Source organism: Malaya genurostris, chromosome 2 (assembly GCF_030247185.1).
Source record: "Malaya genurostris strain Urasoe2022 chromosome 2, Malgen_1.1, whole genome shotgun sequence".
Taxonomy (NCBI): Eukaryota; Metazoa; Arthropoda; class Insecta; order Diptera; family Culicidae; genus Malaya; species Malaya genurostris.
The window spans coordinates 208,941,621-208,961,302 of record NC_080571.1 but is presented as its reverse complement, the minus strand read 5'-3'; the positions used below and the strand labels follow the sequence as shown (position 1 = coordinate 208,961,302).

The window sequence follows — 19,682 nt, the reverse complement described above, 5'->3', positions numbered from 1 at the left end:
AACTTGATTAACGAACCGAGTGCTACACCCGATTCTGGACCTACGCGTTAAATTAGTTGACTTTCCTTTGTTGGTTTTATAATGTTAGACACTTAAAACGAGATTCCTAAGGGCAACGCAGTACGATTAGGAGTAAACCTATAACGCAAGATAGTGAATTTCGTTATTTTAAATAAAAAGACTAACCGGTATGTTTAAATTCTATAGTAGGTTCTTTTTTGAAAAGCACAGCCAAAAATAAAAGTTATTGAAGTCAATAAACTGTTTGTTTTTATTCTTTCTCTCGTGTAAACTAACAAAGTATTTCGCAGCATTAAATTATGGTTCTTTTTACAGTTTGCTTTCCATAGTGTAGCAACAATGTTAATCTCTACTCGTTTTTTGTTTGTTTTGTTAATATTAGATTACTATCCCTTAAACTGTGGCGTTATCGATTTAGTTAAATTTACTTGTTTTTGTTTTTTTTTCATCTTGTATTTTATCATTCGTCTATAATATGCACTGACTGTGTAGTTTAAAATTTGTAGAAATATACTGGTATTTTCGTAAAGTGGTAGAATTTGTCTGACTTTTGATTTACATTTCGCGTTTTTTTGTTGTTGTTGCAGTTTTTAGTTTATTCATTGTTCGCAGATAAACAGTTATCAAATTGTTTGCATTACTTTTGCTTAATCGTTTCTCGGACAGAGGAAGAGTGTTTTACGATTTGTGTGTCTGGTTGTCGAAGTGTATTTTATAAACATTAAGAGAAAGAGCTATTATCTGCTATTAAATTCGATTATATAACCATCTTTTTTACAGAAAAAATGCATTCTTTGTTTATTGTGTGTGGTGGTTGGTCTACCAGGACACACTGGTCAGTTTTGTTCGAAAACTGTTGTGAAACAAACAGCGAAAAGATTATGCGTACGTTGCGAATATCTTTTTTTTGTTTTTGTCTCTTTCTCTCTTTAGCTTTGACGTCTACCCAGATAAGTATTGTATTTTAATTGAACTCGCTTCGATTCAAATTGTTGCAAACCTAGCCTTGGCTAACAGAATAAAAGCTGAAAGAACGATCTAAACTTTTTTTTCATTTGTCGCAATCCGATCATCTAAAGTAGGAGATTGTCGTTAGCGGTCAACGTGCGTAATTGGTCTAAAAATATTACTATGCTATAATCTTCTCCTATAAAACGACGCTCAGTTAACTACGTAACGTTGGTGAATTCTTGTAAGTGTGTATGCATAGTATGTGTGAATGAGTTGAGTGTCTTATTATCGTGTGCTCTCGTCGGCAAAAATATACATATACGATTACGTGAATAAAGCGTATTCTCTAATTTGTACTTCTTTTTTCACATCAGGAGTCTTCAGGAGTAATCGACTACGAAAGGTGATTCCGGGAACGCCGCCCGCGATCTGGTCTCGTTTCTACCCCGCACACCGTCGGGGGTGGATTCCGGAATGTGAACCCTTTTGAAAATATGAAAATAGTATATGCTTAATGTTATAATTGCTTTCCTGTTGTTATGATGTTCGAATTTGATTGGTTTTCTTGTCGGGAGGTACTATCCAACTGCGGTTGAAGATTGGTTTGAGGTACTGTTCGCATTTACAGACATGTTCGATTTTTTAAACCATTTTTTTTTCTTCAACATTTTTTGCGGGGTGAACTGATAAAGATTTTTCTATCTGATACTAACGTGGAGCACTAGCTAGATTTTTCTAAGCCCGAATAAATCGCTTATACTTACAAACTGAAATCAATAGATAACCTTTTATTATACAAAATGAACAAACATACGTTTTTTAAGCACTTTGGCTCAAATTTCTATTCGATTTAGCTAAAACTAGGCTTGAACCTGGCTTCAAACAAAGTTTGAGAGCAATTAGGGTGGAAACTGGGTTAGGTTTGGCATCAAATTCAAGCTGATACTTGAACGTCGATAGCTGGTTTACAATATAAGCACAATATACACTCCGTTTATTCATTTCCAGCAATACCAGAATGTTGGCATGTGCAATCGAAATGTTTTCGATTTTAATTTGATATACTGCATCAGAATATAGCCACAAAATGACTGCAAAAACGTCTTCAGTTCAGCTAGTATATAAAAGACGCGCCGATTGTGCTTTTGCAAGTATGCACGCACGAGGTATTTCACGTTGATTAATCAAACCAATTGAGTTGTAAGCAAAATTCAATAGTGACACAAAAGAAGTAGTTCTTTTGGAAAAAGTTAGCTAATATCATGATGAAATAGTAAAGGTGATTATCAAAATCATTTTTGATCACGAAATCGCTTGAAACCAAAACTAACTCAGTTCCAATCCCAGCTGCTATCCATATATTTGACAGCAGTTAGAGTCGAAACTGAATTGGGTTTTGTTTCAAGCGAAAACGCCAATGCAATGGAAACAGACATCCAAGTGCTCAATGTTTTTAAGACATTCAAAGGTGCAAAGTGATCACCAAGTACCAATTCACCTATAGAGACGCTTTGATCAGCCAGGGCTCTTGTATTCGAGCTTGCATAGAATGGTAATCCATGCGTGCGAAAGCGTACGCAACGGTGATTTTTAACAAATTTTTGCCTGCCTTACATAGGTTTTTTTCAAATATACTTTACATAGGTTTGCATTAGTTTAAGTGTACAATTATTATCGACAAGATAAAAGTGTAAAAAGCTCACTTTCGTGTTTTTGAAATTAATCTTCAATTGAGTTTTACACGAACATGACATGAACATGAGCAAGATGAACGTCATTTGGCAGCTACCAGTTTGTTCAACTTTTAGATTGTTTGGTTTGTTCACCTGTTAAGGAGCAAGACTCTTTGCAAACGTATGAGTAATGTCAACAATGTGTGCGCAAAAACAAATTCTGGCGCTTCTTTTCATGATTTCAATCAATAAATCTTCCATATGGTTGAAAAATAAACCAATCAGTTCATTCTGCTTAAAATTGCAGTTCAAGGAAAGCGAATTATTCTTAAACTTTTCCGTTTTCCCTAAAACTGCTCGAGAAAAATTATTTCAGAGAAACAAAATCTACATTCATAAAATGTAAGAAATTCTCCATTAAACGTTGGTGAAAAATTGATGAAAACTGATATTTCATTCAAAAAGCCAGGCTTAACATTTATTTGAGACTAAATTATTGCTAAAAAAGATTGTTCGAAACTCAATCGTGCAAGCCACTTTGATCAACTGGTTGCACTGCATATATGAATATATAGATCTGTGACATACATACCAAATAAAATGTACATTATACACAAATTACCAACACTAGTTAACTTGGTTTACTCTTGATCCTTAAATTCCTTCGTTGGATGGAAGGTTAGAGCTAGTCATGGATCAGGCATTGTAAAAATAAAATATTTGATTGAAGGGATTATGTTACGTTTTAAGAACCACCCTAATATCTCTTATAACGCAATTCAATTGCGTTAATAATGAAATCCGTCGTGATGAACGGAGCAGTTACCCAAGACAAGAAGTGCTTTAAGTTCTAGCAGGTTGTATTTGCTAAACATTCGTACTGCGGTACCGAATCATACCTCATACCTCATTCGAAATAGAATTCGTGTCGGAAGAACTTGTTAGTCGGGAGGTCTTGCGGGTTTTCCAACTTACCAATGAACATAAGTTCCAGTTCATAGGTTCCGTTCATGTTCGAGCAGGACATGAAGGTGTACCTGGTTTGATTCAAATTACGTTCGGCTCTGACTTTTTTGTTTTATAAGACAACCGTTCAACATTCCAATTAGTTTAATGAATAATGCGAGTTCATCAACATTAAATAATTGCAAAGGAGTAAGACCCATTTTCAGAATTCTCATAACTGATTTGAAAGTGGTGCAAGATCAGCCGAAGCTTTTTATCCAGCGATATAGTAATATAATTCATAACAGTTCCTGAAACGATGAACCCTTACATTTGCTACTTGAGAGTAGTCATCCTCTCAGCATCTGATTTGCTGTGAAACTTCGAGCAGTTGCTTTTGTTGCAACTTACAAAAACAATCAAACAAAGCCTTGGCATTACATTCCTTTTGTGGAATTTTACCTTCTGTTTCAACCAACTTCGCAGCCGATTCATATCGTAGAGAACCATTGCATGGCTGGTGCTACGATCCCACTGAGATTAAGAATGGTTCCAGGTCAGGACTCAACATACGACAGCTGGCTTGTAAGACCAGCGCCCTATGCATTGAACCGAAAACAAATGCCTCTTTCTTTAACGGGAAGCTCAGTTCCTTAAGAGTTCGTCGTTCCTCTAATCCATATTCTCTAAAACTGATCATTTTAGATTCTATGGCTTGATTTTGCTCCAGTAAACGGCACATAGTAGCAATTTTAATTCAGTATCTTTGCTTCTGTATATGCAGAAACCAAACCAATAATCTGTATTCCTCCTGAAACTATCAACCAATTGTCGGTTATTCTAATTGGTGTTGAAGTCATACTCGAACTAGCAAATTCCGGCTGTATTTCGATTGAATTTACATGTAATTTAAACGACATAAGAAAATTGCGTGTTTCACACTTCTATAAATCATGTGAGAAGAGTTCCGAACGCGGTAGTTGAAAAATTTCTGTAATAGGCAAGAACAATTATTATCGTTCCGGAACGAAAATAACGGTGAACAATTGAGCAGGTGATAACAAAGAGCTCCTTATTTCCGACGTATAACAAAATTGAAATTGTGATGGCATAACCTATATTTTGGATGCTACTCTTAATGAGCCGTTCAGATCTTATCTTATCTATATGTGTTCAATAATAAGATGTATACTCAAAAATAAAGAAATTGATTTGGGACGGGTTACAGAACAGATATCTTTTTTTTTTGTTTCAATTATAGAGGCTTTTACATCTTAGGTCATTCACCTCTTCGGACCAGAAAATCTTTCTGACCCTATGTGCGGGGTTGGGAATCGAACCCAGGCGGGCTGCGTGAAAGGCATCGACTATCCCATCACGCTATACCCGTCCCCAACAGATATCTATTTCATTCGGCTCATTGCTAGTAGTTCACAAATCTATAATTCTGTACTAAATAGAATTGTTCTTTTGGATTACCGTTTGATTTTGCTGTTATTGGTAAAAACAAAAACACGATCCATCAGAGTATCCATTTAGTCTGTAGTGATTTTCAAATTAATCAATATAACGTCAATTTATCTGACTTCTCGAGAGAAATGCTTTTCGATAAAGTTATATAAGTTTGTCCTCCTTATTGTCAACCAATTTGTTGCTTATCTAATGGCATGTTATGCTAAACCAAAAATCGATTGCTTTTACGATTACAACTAGTTTTTTTTTTATGGTTTCTTTAGTGTTGCTGGGCGAATTTCCCCACAAACCATTCGACATTGATCTCGTTCCGTTTTTATTAATGTCTTCTCAATAAAGGATAGTACCTCCCACCGATCGATCGTGAATTACACCCCAGTAAATACTAGCAGTTTAATACGTTTGTCCAACTCAACACAAAAAATGCTCCAACATATTAGTAACATTTTTTCTCTCTCCTTCAGGTGAGAATTTGGCCTAAATATTTACGCTAAACCTGCGAGCTGCCAAGAGAATAATCATTACATTTCTTAGACGGTACAACGTTTGGTTCTCCGTTCGATCCTTTCTTAAAGTGATGTTTTGCACTTTGTAAGTTACAATAACGAGTTACGGTAGGAAATTACAGAGTTGCATTCCTGGATGCTTTTTCTAGGTTTACCTATAATTATCTCTACATCGAAGACAATGTTAAGGAGAACGCATTTGCTTCTGTGTATGTTTGTCTTATTTCTCTTGTTTAGGCAGTTTATAGATTTCAAATCGATAAATATCAATTTTTTAAAAGAAGAGTCTTAAACAACCAACCGCATTAGTAGTTCGAAAGCGTTTGCAGGATTAACGTTGCGTTTAACAATCTGAATCGAAGCTGGGGCCCGAATTGATATAAATTTATTAGTTTCATAATTTGGATCTCTAATTCTGGGAGAAATAGTTTGTGATTTTTTTATTTTAGCTGGAGAAACAGAGAAACAATGTTTAAGGTTTTCAACTACGAACAGGAAACTAGGCAGCTAGACTAGCAAGGTAGAATTGTGTTTCATTATCTATGAATTTATAATTTGAAAACAAGGTGATGATCACAAAGTAGGCGTTATTTAGATGTGCTTTTGTTGTCCATAATCATATTAAATTAATACCGAAAAATATAGATTTTCTTCTAAACCGAAAGGATAAATAAATAAATAAAAATTTCTTCATACCATATGTTGTGGCCGAAACAAAAGATTTCATTTGGCGAAATGGTTACTCGCTCGGACTTTGCACCGAACGGATGAGGATGAGGTGATGGCGATGCTTTCAAAAGCTTGTCGACAAAAGCTAATTTCATGTGTTCATACATAATAGCAGTGCTATGTTTTTTTTCTCTCTAAACAAGGAGTTGGTGGTTTGATTTTTAAAACCAAACTCTTCAGTAGAGCACTTTTTGTTTATTCAAAAAGCGATTGCGGTTTAATGATTTTCGATTTGTTTTGTTTCGTTTTTTTTGTGTGTCTAACTTAGAGGCATTTTGAATGCCATTCTTGTGGCAAATGATTAAGGAAACGAAGTTCATTTTTACAGTTTTCTGTTAAAAAAAAACAACAGAAAAGTGCAGACTGTAGGTGCTTGAATAACTTATACTAGATAAGGGTAGTGTACTTAGCTCTTATACAGACTGTAGATTTATAGTTACCAGTGTATGAGTAAGTGTTTTTTAACTGACCACTAGAACGAAAACTTTAGTTTGAACGAATATAAAACTTCTTGAGAAAGTGAGTTCTTTTACAATATTTTTTACAAAGCTATTTGTGTAGAATAATTGAGAAGATTCAAACTGAACAACAATTTGTAATGAACTGGATGTGCTACTTTGAGCCTAATGCACCAGAAAAAACGAGGAATTTTTGGGAATACATTGCAAATAAAGACAACCATTGAGAAATAGCTGGCTTAAGATGATACGAATTATTTTTAAACGGAACACTTTGGAAATGTTAAGTTCGATTCAAAACCATAAACCAATGTGCAGAATTTCGTTTTCTCGCATGATGCATTACAAATGTGCTGTTAGCTTGAATCTAGATTCTACCACAATGATTTCGTCAGATTAGCAGCACTAGCCCTAATACGAATCCACTCTGATTGACCTTCTCAATGTGAATCCACACATGAAATTTATTACACATTTTTACAAGTCACTACGTAAGACTTTGAAAACCACTTAGTGGTTAAGAATAATTCATTAGTACTCTTTTCGCCTTTTTTATTATGTTTTTACTTCGTCAGTTAGATTCGTTTCAAAATCACAAGATTCGACTCTCTCTTACACGTTTTTTTGTTTTGTTTGTGATTTCTTTTCTCTTAACGAACAATTACGATTACTGACGTAGTGAATACGACTCGTTTTAACTACTATCATGCGTTTTGCCCGTGAAATTTTGTATCAGTTGCTGTTTTTGTTTGCTTGTTGACTTATACGATAGTGTTCTAATCCTAGTTAGCATACGTCTTGTAACGGCGACTATAAATAAATGAAGCCAAATTATTTGGTGGGGAAAATATCGACAATGAAGCTTAAAAGTTCTACTTTTCAATGCACGTTGTGCCATTAAGATGACACCTATAAAAAAAATAATAAAAATTAAATGAGTACGGATCCAACTGGTTTAAGGATGGCTTTGGTACGTTCTGTTGTCTGGGACACCATCCGGGAAGTGAATCACTAAATGAAGAGAGCATGTCCTATCCTAGCCAAGGCGAAGCTCTCAATCTCGACGTAACATATCCCTTTTCTAGCAAAGGTAAATGATCAACTATCAGTTATTAGCACTTTTGATGGTTTCCTTGCTGGCCGAGCTAACCGACGTTGCGCCGGTGCCGTTCTCCAGTCCAGCCGTCGATGGCGAATTTGTAGACCCGTTCGATGCCGTCGAAGCTGTTGATGGTGGCCTGGATGGCGGTCGAGGCAACGGTGATGCTATTACTCCACCATTGTTGATCGGAATGGAGGTCCCCACTGGATGCGGCTGGTTGTGCGCTGAGAGTTTGTCGTCATCTTCACCGGTCGGTTCTGGTTTCCGCAAACTGGTGGGGGTAATTGACAGACTAACGGGAATCGACAGTGGCGGTGGAAGTGGAGGAGGAGGAGGAGGCGGTGGTTGAGACTGCAGCATAAGTACCGAATCCTCCGGACTGCGACGAAGACATTTTTTCAGCGGCTTCATGATCACGTCCGACTTCTGCGGAAAACTGTTCCGCCGTTCGATCTTTTCGATCACGATTTGGCTGTTGCTGCCGTTGGTAGCTAACGAGAGAGGTGATAGTGAAGTGGATGAGTGGGAAGAGCTGCTGTTAGCAGTAGCACTGACGTTGGCTAGTTCTTGCTGGTGCTGCTTTTGCATCTGGATGGCGTTAGCCTCCGAAGTGGCAATTTTTATAAGCGACCGGTTCAACTGCTGCTGAAGATGCTGTATTTGCTGTTGCAAACTGTCCCTGTCGCGCTGGAGTTCTGTCAGTAAGTCATCTTTCTGCTTGTGCTCTGCTATCAGCCGTAGCTGTTCGTTTCTGATTTGTGCGGTTTCTTGTATCAGTAGTTTGAAAATGTTCAGTATTTGCTCTCGGGTTTCGTGTGCCACGTCTTTCATAACTTCTCCTATTATTTCCAGAGGAGCCATCGAGTTGTTACTACTATCCGGTTCACCTGCTAAACTGTCGTCGTCCGTGTCCGTAGACAGCTCAAATTCCGGATTACCCACAATAGGCGGCCCGGGTATTGCGACCGGACCACCACCGTTCGTTAGAATTACGGCCGACGATTGATGAGATCGATGATGATGCATTTCCTCGTTCATCAGTCCCGGTGTTCGACGAGGCGACGGTGGACTGATCTGTTCTTTGACCATCAGCTTTGGTTTTTCTGAGATGCAACCGTTCATGGTGGTCATGTTGACCGGAGGAGGTACAGGTGAAGTGGATGAGGTTATTTCGTTTGATCCGGAATGCAACACATCTGCAGTCGGACTATATGGCATCGGGACGACTTTTATCGAGCCACCGAGAAGTGCAGGGCCTGCTGGAGGGAGTGGAGGTGACTGCGGAGAAGGTACTCTTGGACCAGGCGACAGCTCCGGTGGCAATGGTGTCGGTGGTCGTTCCTGTTTGATTTTGACGTCGCACTTTATCACCGATCGTATCACCTCAGCCGGCGGCGTCGGTGGACACTCCTGCTTAATTTGTACATCGCACTGAATCACCGACCGTTCCTTCTCTGGTAACCTGTCTCGCTCCCGTTCGCGTTCCCGTTCCCGTTCCCTTTCTCGCTCTTTACACAGAATTGTCTTTCGTGGGGCAAGCGCCACATTTGGCTGGAAACTTCTCTCGAACTTATCGCTCTCCGACAGTCGTACGACGCTTTCCGGGTTCTGAAGAAGCGGTGGTTCTTGACTGAGACCAAGCAGTCCCCCGGGAGAGACGGCTCCGGCTACCACTCCGTTGATGAGGCCATTCCCATTGTACGTAATATGCTGCAGCAGAAGCTGCTGTTGTGCGTACTTTTGTGCTTTCTGCGCCCATGGACGAAATGCTGAACTAGGCTGCCGACTACACTGGTACAGGGTGGCTTCGTTGATTAGCTTTTGTTTCTTCAGTGGAATGTCACTCATCGGTTCCGTCTTAATCGTCACCAGGGCGGTGGCATCGTCGATGGCCTGAAAGGAGAAGCAAAAGAAAAAAAAACAACAGATTAGTGTGGTTGGATTTTATAAAATAAACAATTAAGTTTTTTTTTTTTTTTCATAAATACGTTTATTTCATAGGCAATATACATAAGTTTTTCTTCGCCGTGGCATCCACAATACATAGTAGTTTAAACCTAATACATTTCGAATATCATATTAGTATGTTGGTACTCATTAGTTAATCTAAACACTGTTTTTATCAAGCGAGTTGCTATTTTAAATTACATTAAATAAAATACATTTATTTTGTACATGATCTTATAACTATTTCAGGATTGTTTGTATCAGTTCACCACTTATATTCAATATCCTATAGTTGGCTATTGGTTGAACTCATGGAAGAGAAAACAGTTTAACATAAAATAAAATTTAAATTGGAACTCCAATGGATTTAATGAAATGATAAAGAAGTTTCATGTATGGAAGGTCACGACAAGCAAGAATGTCGCGAACTGGGACATTGGATAGTCTACCTTGGGTACGCAAGGAATTTATTAGTTGAGATCTGACATCACGAAACTCCACGCATGTCCAAACAACATGGTCAATATCGCGGTAACCTTCGCCGCAAGCACAATGATTAGTCTCGGAAAGTCCAATTCGAAGGAGATGTGCATCTAACGTGTAGTGATTGGACATGAGTCTGGACATCACACGAATGAAATCTCTACTCACATCCAGTCCCCTGAACCATGCCTTTGTCGATATTTTAGGAATAATTGAGTGCATCCACCGACCCAGATCATCTTTATCCCAAGAAGCTTGCCAGCTGGCAAGTGTTCTTTGGCGAGACGCGCTATAGAATTCGTTGAAAGCAATCGGTCTCTCATAAATTTCACCCTCAATAGCACCACGTTTGGCTAAAATATCGGCTCTTTCATTGCCTGGAATGGAGCAATGAGCCGGAACCCAAACTATTGTGATTAGATAATTATTATTCAATATGTCGTTCAGACACTGTTTTATTTTACCCAAGAAAAACGGTTCATTTTTGCCAGCAGCGTTTGAGCGAATGGCTTCAATTGCACTCAGACTATCTGTGAAGAGGAAATAATGGTTTGGAGATAATGTGACGATTACATTCAAGCTATAATGAACTGCTGCTAACTCTGCTATATAAACAGATGCAGGTTCTTGAAGCTTGAATGAGGCCGAAACATTATTGTTGAACATACCAAACCCTGTCGCTTCTTCCATTCGCGATCCGTCCGTGTAAAACATTTTCTCAGAGTTAATATGCCTGAACTTACTTGAAAATATTTTTGGGATTTCCATAGAGCGTAGGTGGTCCGGGATTCCACGCACTTCGCGCTGCATGGATGTGTCGAAAAATAAAGTTGAGTCAGGTACATTTAGGAGGCTGACACGGATAGGAATATATCTTGAAGGGTTGATTTCCTGTGACATATGGTTAAAATATACTGTCATGAATTTTGTTTGAGATCGAAGCTCGACTAGTCGTTCGAAATTATTAATTACCATGGGATTCAGCACATCACATCTTATTAGCAGGCGTGATGAAAGCTCCCAAAATCGATCTTTTAATGGAAGAACTCCCGCCAGAACTTCAAGACTCATTGTATGTGTCGAATGCATGCAGCCTAAAGCAATTCGCAAACAACGGTACTGAATTCGCTCAAGTTTGATAATATGAGAATTTGCAGCGGAACGAAAACAAACGCATCCATATTCCATCACTGAAAGTATCGTTGTCTGATACAGTTTTATTAGATCTTGCGGATGAGCACCCCACCAAGACCCTGTTATTGTTCGAAGAAAATTTACTCTTTGTTGGCATTTCGTTATCAGATACCTAATGTGTCCTCCCCACGTGCATTTGGAATCAAACCACACCCCGAGGTATTTGAAAGTCAAAACCTGTTCGATTATTCTTCCCATCATATGAAGCTGAAGTTGCGCGGGATCATGCTTTTTTGAAAAGACGACCAGCTCTGTTTTCTCCGCAGAGAATTCGATACCAAGATGAACAGCCCAAACGGACAATTTATCTAAGGTATCTTGCAATGGTTTTTGCAGATCAATAGCTTGGATCCAGTAACTGAAACCACGCCATCATCTGCCAATTGTCTTAGTGTACATGGGGTTACTAGACAGCTGTCAATGTCATTCACGTAAAAATTATAGAGGAGCGGACTGAGGCATGAGCCTTGCGGGAGACCCATGTAGCTAATTCTGATTGTTGCCAAATCGCCATGTGAAAAATGCATGCGTTTCTCTGACAAAAGGTTGTGCAAATAATTATTTATAACCGCTGGGAGTCCATGTTGGTGGAGCTTGTCTGAAAGAACATCAATGGAAACTGAATCAAATGCTCCTTTAATGTCTAAAAATACAGATGCCATTTGTTGCTTTTGAGCGAAGGCAATTTGGATGTCAGACGAAAGTAATGCAAGGCAATCATTCGTCCCTTTATTTCTACGGAAGCCAAACTGAGTATCTGACAACAAACCGTTCGTCTCGACCCAAGTGTCGAGACGTCGTAGAATAATTTTTTCGAACAATTTTCTGATGCAGGACAACATCGCAATGGGTCTATATGAGTTGTGATTGGAAGCTGGTTTCCCCGGCTTTTGAATGGCGATAACTTTCACTTGTCTCCAGTCAGGTGGAACAATATTTTGCTCAAGAAACTTGTTGAACAATTCCAACAAACGTCTTTTTGCGAGGTCGGGCAGATTCTTCACCAAGTTGAATTTAATTCTGTCCAATCCAGGAGCGTTATTGTTACAAGACATGAGTGCTATGGAAAATTCCATCATTGAAAAGGGGCTATCAATGGAATCATCATTTGAAGAAGACTCCCTAACAATGCTATGCGTAGGAACGGAATCTGGACAAACTTTCCTCGCAAAATCAAATATCCATCGATTCGAGTACTCCTCACTCTCATTTCCTACGTTACGATTCCTCATTCGTCTGGCCGTATTCCAAAGAGTGCTCATTGAGGTTTCTCTTGACAAACCTTCCACAAAATGTCTCCAATAGCTGCATTTCTTAACCCGAAGTATGTTCTTGTACTTGGTTTCTAAAACCAAGAATTTTTCAAAATTCTGAGGAGTTCCTCCTCCTCGTTTTAAAAACGTCTTGAAAGCATTTTGTTTCGCGTGTTTAGCATCTGAGCACTCTTTGTCCCACCAAGGATTTGGAGGTCTTCTGTTAGACGATGGACCAAGAAATCGTTTGGTTTGGGCTTGTTCTGCGGCCTCCAGAATCGAACAAACGAGGAAGTCATATTCTTCAAGTGGGGGAAGCTCTTCCATTGAAGTTAAGACACTTGAAATATTACTTTGGTATTTAATCCAGTCAATATTTTTTGTCAAATCATATGGAATATTAACTGAATTAGCAATGCCTTTGTTACTGCTAATTGAGATGATGATTGGTAAATGATCGCTACCATGTAAATCAGGAAATACTTTCCAGGTGCAATCTAGTCGAATTGAAGTCGAACAAAGAGATAAATCTAATGCACTTGGACGTGCAGGAGGTCTTGGGATCCGTGTCATGCTACCCATATTTAGTACCGTCATGCTAAAATTGTCGCAAATATTATATATTAGAGATGATCTGCTATCATTGTAAACGGAACCCCACATCATTCCGTGCGAATTGAAATCTCCTAAAATCAAACGTGGAGCAGGAAGGGCTTCGACAATTTCATTAAGCTGTCGTTGTCCAACTTGAGCTCTTGGAGGAATATATACTGAAGCAATGCAAATGTCCTTTCCTTTAATGTTTATTTGACAAGCAACAACTTCTATACTAGAAGTCGAAGGAATGTTTAATCTATAAAAGGAATAACATTTCTTAATTCCTAAAAGCACTCCACCATACGGGGAGTCTCTGTCGAGACGTATAATGTTAAAGTCATTAAAATTTAAGGCTATGTTTGATGTAAGCCATGTTTCGCACAAAGCAAATACATCACATTTTTGACTATGCAACAAAACTTTAAATGAATCAAGTTTTGGCATGATGCTTCGACAATTCCACTGCAGGACAGTGATTGAATCATTTGCGGCGGATGATAAATTATCCATCAAATGATACAAAACCTGAAAGAGCTGGCCATTGAGCTGATAACTGTTTCAAAAAAGTTCTAGCTATTGGAAGGAATGCTGTTATGATGGTCTTTAGAGGTTCAGAAATATTGAATGCAGCGAAAATCCATTCTACAATTTCCGAAAATTTCAGTAATCCTGTTGGTGAATGTGAAATGGAGCCCACTGGATTATTGTCTTTTCTTGAGCTAGTTCCTGGATTGGTTTGTGAATTTGACAAACCAGGAGGCACAGTTTTTGGTTTTAAATTTGGCTTTTTAGCTTTTACACGGGGATCTTTTTTTGAAGGTATAATTTTAGGTGTCTTTTTTGGTATTTTGTGGTTTGTTAATCTCCTCTTAACAGACCCTTGAGGAGTGACAAACGAGGTATCTTCACTATTTCCGTCAGAGTCAGATTCCTCTGGCTCCGCAAGATTTGAAAAACCGTTTTCGGTTTCCAAGGGGGAGACATGTATGACCGTTTTGAGCATTTCTGCATATGTGCGCTTAGACCGTGCTTTTAAAGAAAGCTTCATTTTGTCTTTACGCAGCTTAAATGCAGCGCACACTGAAAGATCATCATGAGGGCTTTCCCCACAATAAACACATTTTTCAACATCTTTATCGCAAAGATTATCCTTATGAGGCCCTTGACATTTGATACATTTGGACTTATTACTACAGTAAGTAGCTGTATGTCCGAATTTTTTACAGTTCGTGCAATTCATAACATGCGGTACGAAAAGCCGAACAGGAAGACGAATTTTATCGATATAGACATGGCTAGGCAATGCAGATCCGGCAAATGTTACGCGAAACGAATCTGAGGGACGATAAGACTTTTTTCCATCGACAATAGATGCTGAGTACAATTGTTTGCACTCGAGTATCTTAACTCCCTCAAGCATGGAGTTTTTAAAACGGCCAACTCCATTTTTAAGTAAATCATCTGCTGTCAGACTTGCTTCAGTCACAACACCGTCAATTTCTACCTCCTTCGATGGAATGTAAACTCGATATTCAATAGCAAATAATTTACAGGTTACAATATCGTTTGCCTGTTTCAAGTCGTTAACTACAACTCGAATTTTATCTCTATTAACCTTACAGATTTCTTTAACTTCAGAGAAATGTGATGTCAAATCCTTTGTAATTTGCATCAAGTTTAAAATCTTTTCTTTTTTTCGAAGATAGACTATCCATGGCCCAGTGGTACCCTGTGGATAATGTTTAGCCCTCGGAGTATTTAAACTTTTACTAGTATCCGGAATCGGATTCGGATGATCTTCCATGAGATCATCCATTACATTAAATTTTTTTTGTAAATTAATAATACCAAAATAAAAACTTATGTTTAGTAAAATTTCAGATATAAGAAATAAAAAATAAATTAAATTAAATCTACCTTGTAGCTGATGTCTCTGTTCCTTTATCGTGAAGAACGACGTGAAGCTCTTCCAACGATTTCCAATTGGCAGTCTTTTGCTGTTTCCAATTGGCAGTCTTCTGTCGTTTACTGCTATCTCAGTTGCTCTGCCGTCGTTGTGAACACCACTGCACTTGCTGTACCTGACCCCAGGTACAGTGCTTTTGCTCTTGGTGGCGATCAAATGCGATGCTTGCAGTGTAGCACCTCGCGATATATGCCGTCTCTTTTGATCCTACGCAGCGTACAAATTCTGGTACCTGGTAGATCAGCACTGGGTTGCTTTAGCACCTCTGTGCCTTTGCACCCCTTCGTCTTCGCACCTTTATGCGATGGCACCTCTGTGACTCGTCACTTCTATGCTCTCGCACCTCTGTGTCTCTACACCTCTGTGCGTATGAACGGGATGGCCTTCGTTGCTAGCTTTCCAGTCGGGAAACGCCCCGAATATTGCGTTTGCTATGGGCAGTTTAACTACCTGAAGCTTAGAATTGTCTCGGTAGCAGCCGTTAACTCACGAGCCAGTACAATCGAAACACAACCTCTTCGCTTGAATGGTTTTTACTGAATGAAACAATTTATTATTTACATTTAAAAATATTTATTCATTTAACCTTCTGATGTATCTAGCAACATATTTTGTATTAAATATGATTGAAAGACACTGTTGGCCACTAACATAGCAAGTAACGACATTTACTGTTTATTGAGACCACCCTTGGAGTTACCATGGTTAACCATAGCAAATTCATCGCATTGAGAGAAAGTTCCAGTTATGAAATACAATGGCACACGGTGGCGAAGACAGTTTTTTGGACGATAATCAGATGCAGCAGATCGTTTGACAGAACCAGTAGATGGCAGAGCAGAACACACGTTTGATAATGCTCCTGGAGCGATTCAAGAAGGCTCCGATTCCGGTCGTTCGTCACGTAACCCGCAATTCATCATCGAATCACTGGTTTCCAACATCCATGGGTTCACGTACGATCCAGATAATGGATTAGTTTTCGACCGGTGGTGGTTCGAAAATCCGAAGATCTTTTTCTCAAGGACGGTGCGAAATTGGACGATTCAGCGAAAGTACGATTACTCCTGAGAAATCTCAGTGTCTACGTTTTCCATCGATACATCAATTTAGTGCTTCCACAACATCCTCATGAGTTCTCGTTTGAAGAAACTGTGAGGAAATTCAAGGGTCTGTTCAGCATTTGCATTTCACTGTTCAGCAAACGCTTGTTCATTGTTTTCAGCTGACAAAAAACGATTCTGATGATTTTGTGTCATACGCTGGAACAGTTAACACACGCTGTGAAGATTTTGAATTGAACAAACTAACCGCCGATCAATTCAAAAGTTTGGTTTTCATCTTTTGACTTCGTTCGTCGGAGGACGTAGATATTCGAACAAGGCTATTATCAAAGCTCGAAACGAACGCTGAAGAAGATTGCAAACTAGAATCGTTTATCACGGAATATCAATGTCTCTACAATATTAGCATGATACCGCAATGGTGGAACAGAAGCAGAAATCGGTAAGCTGTGTCTGTGCAGTCAAGCAGAAGAAAACTCTGGACCGAAAAACCAACACATACGGTAAGTTAAGCACCCCCAAGACATTTTGTTGTGATGACATTTATTGTTTATTGAGACAGCACTTGGAGTCACCATGGGTAACTTTAGCAACCATAGCAACAAGATAGAAACAGGAGTATAGCATTTTCACTTTGTACTTTGAATTATATGAACAAAGATCCATGTTTTTGGTGTATCGAAGATTTCTTCAATTATAATGCAGTACAACAGACACTATGCTGGCTTAGTGCGTTTCCCTAACGGAGAAGATGGTTTGGAAAGATTCGGCTATTAATCAGCTGGGAAGCATAGCTCTGATTGATCTTTTTATGCAGAAGCACGCGAATCTGTAATTATAAGCAAAATTTTTCTAAAGTTTCAGACTCATATGAAACATGCTAGAGGAAGGTTGTTACGCGGAGTTACTATGACATGCGGAATGTCCGTAGGACTTTCAACCAAGGGCAGATATCTACTCATTCCAAGAGTCTCCGGATGGATCAACAAGTGAACTTCGGCCTGCCGCAGTTCCTCGCAGGTCACGGTTGATTCAGATGGTACCTTCACAGGTTCGGTCACGCGGCATCTCCTGCTTGCCTTGGCTCCAACAACGGAGTGGTCTACTGGAGATATGTAGCAGAGAAACTACACCAGAGAACCTAGTCCAGAGAATGTGCCACAGTGAAGAGAACTGGAACGCATTGTCGACCGCGACGTCCCAGATCATGAGCAACTTGCAGTGAAATTGGAGCACCGAACAACAACCAACAGCCACGACCGCCGGCCTCTAAACCAAGAGGGATCAGCGAATAACCGACGGTTCGGGGGTTTTTCCGTCATCGTGGAACTCTCTGTCGGTGTTGTCTAAATATTTCGGCGGAGATAGAGGAGTAGAAAGCGACGTAACCAGTAAACCGGACCATTGGCTTTCGGCCAATGAAGACGAAATTTTGGAAAATCATTAGTACTCAAACCCAGATACATTCATTGGATCTACACAACTATTGTTAGAACAATTTTAGCATATGGATGTCTTGTATGGTAACAGAAAGGAGAGGTTGCGACAGTTCAGTCAAAGCTAAATCATCTCCAAAGGATGGTCCTAATGGCGATGACAGGAGCATGCTTCTCTAAAGGCTTTGTTATACGGACGGTTTTCTGTTGAATGGTCGTACTGGTGTTAGCGCCTACTGTTGTAAAATGAAGCTAGAACAGTCTCATTCACTTGGTAGATACTGTACTGTGTTCCAAGTAGAAATCTACGCGATTTTGTGTGGAATATAATCGGCACTGCAGCAGAGAATAGGTACCCGGCCATTCTGGTATTACTGGAAATTAATGGGCTGATGAGTTGGCTATAGCTGGTTCAACGAATGATTTCGTTGGTCCTGAACCAGCTTTACCACTCTCAATTAGTTGGATAAAGCACAAGATTCGTTATTGGGCTGCATTCAAACATGCCAGCAACTGGCGCAGCTTGTAAACATTTTTACCGGATTTGAATCTGAAAATGTCAGTGTCTACTGCATTTTTCCAAGCATCATTGTAAAATTCTGGTCAGAACTCTGGCTGGACATTGCAAACTCAATTATCACATGGCTACTATTCAGCGTGCTGAGTATCATTCGTGTGATTTGTGTGAATGCGATTACGGTACTTCATATCCGCCCTTATTCTTAATAACGACGTATTGATTTTTCGATCGAATGTGGTTCGATCGAATCATAGCTACCTTTGATTTTGCTAGCGTTATGGGGAATACAAATGAAATACGAGGGAAAAAACGATACGACGTTATTCAGAATAAGGGCGATCATCTGATATGTAACTGTCCCTCATTGACGCAACTACGTATCCGGGTTTTTGATTCTCCATACATGGTTGAGTCTGTGTATGCGGAGCTAAAATTAAAGGATATTCTATCGTTTCTCACTCAATGTGGTAATGAGCTATAGTCAAAAGGGTTCATCGTTCTTCCTGGAGTGAATGAATCCTTTCTGTATTGACCTTCAATAAGTTATAGCAGATTGTTTGGCATCCCTTATGGGGGGCCGAATTTACTTCTGCTCGTACATACTGCGAATCGTTCTGCATTTTTCCGGGAATGCAGAATGGTGTCGCTCTTGTAGAATCTCTTAATCCTCTCGGGGGTTGCAGGTTTTATTAATTATGCATTTTGGCACCTGCAGGTCGTTCAGCATCCTTTCGAGGATGCAGAACGATTTGTTTCTTTATGTTTTGTGCTATTTTCCCACATCACCCATTTCACAATTCCCTTCCATGTTCCTTTTATCCTTCCCATCCCATCAGAAAATTGATGAGAAGCTACGGCAATGCACAAATTTCCAAATAATTAGGGGAACGTGCCACTCGAGCGAATTAGTTCTGATTCCTGATTCGTCGGAGAATAGAGGAGTAGATTGCGACGTAACCAGTGAACCGAAAACAATCCTCCAACCGGAATCACTGAACCGACCCAGGCTTCCTGCCAATCGATCCATTCACGGGTATCGGAAGCGACGGTTACGGGAGAACTTCCATCGTCAGAGAACTCTCCAACCGGAATCACCGGATCGATCTCGGTATTCCTTCAAGTGTCCCGGGTGGCATAACATGAATATTTGGTGTCGGAATAGCTTTCTTCGCCGTGGAACTCTCCGTCGGTGTTGGTTAGATCATTCGACGGGGACTAGCCGAGTAGTAGCCACAGCACCGAAGTCGAAACGTCGGGGCGCCAGTGAACCAGAAGCCATGCTCTAACCGGAATCACAGGACTGACCTCGGCATTCACGTGGCGTAACACGAGGATCGGTGTCGGGACAGGACAGCGGAGAAAAC

At 39.6% G+C, this 19,682-nt stretch overlaps 1 protein-coding gene across 1 annotated transcript in view; it reads right to left on the bottom strand.

Annotated features, from left to right (window-relative positions):
• Positions 1–4,486: 4,486 nt before the first annotated feature.
• LOC131427313 (uncharacterized) overlaps positions 4,487–19,682 on the bottom strand; it is a 493,637-nt gene continuing 478,441 nt past the window's right edge. The window contains exon 2 of the mRNA XM_058590384.1: positions 4,487–9,751. Coding sequence (XP_058446367.1) covers positions 7,862–9,751 — 1,890 coding nt within the window. The 3' untranslated portion in view covers positions 4,487–7,861. The remainder of the gene's footprint in view (positions 9,752–19,682) is intronic.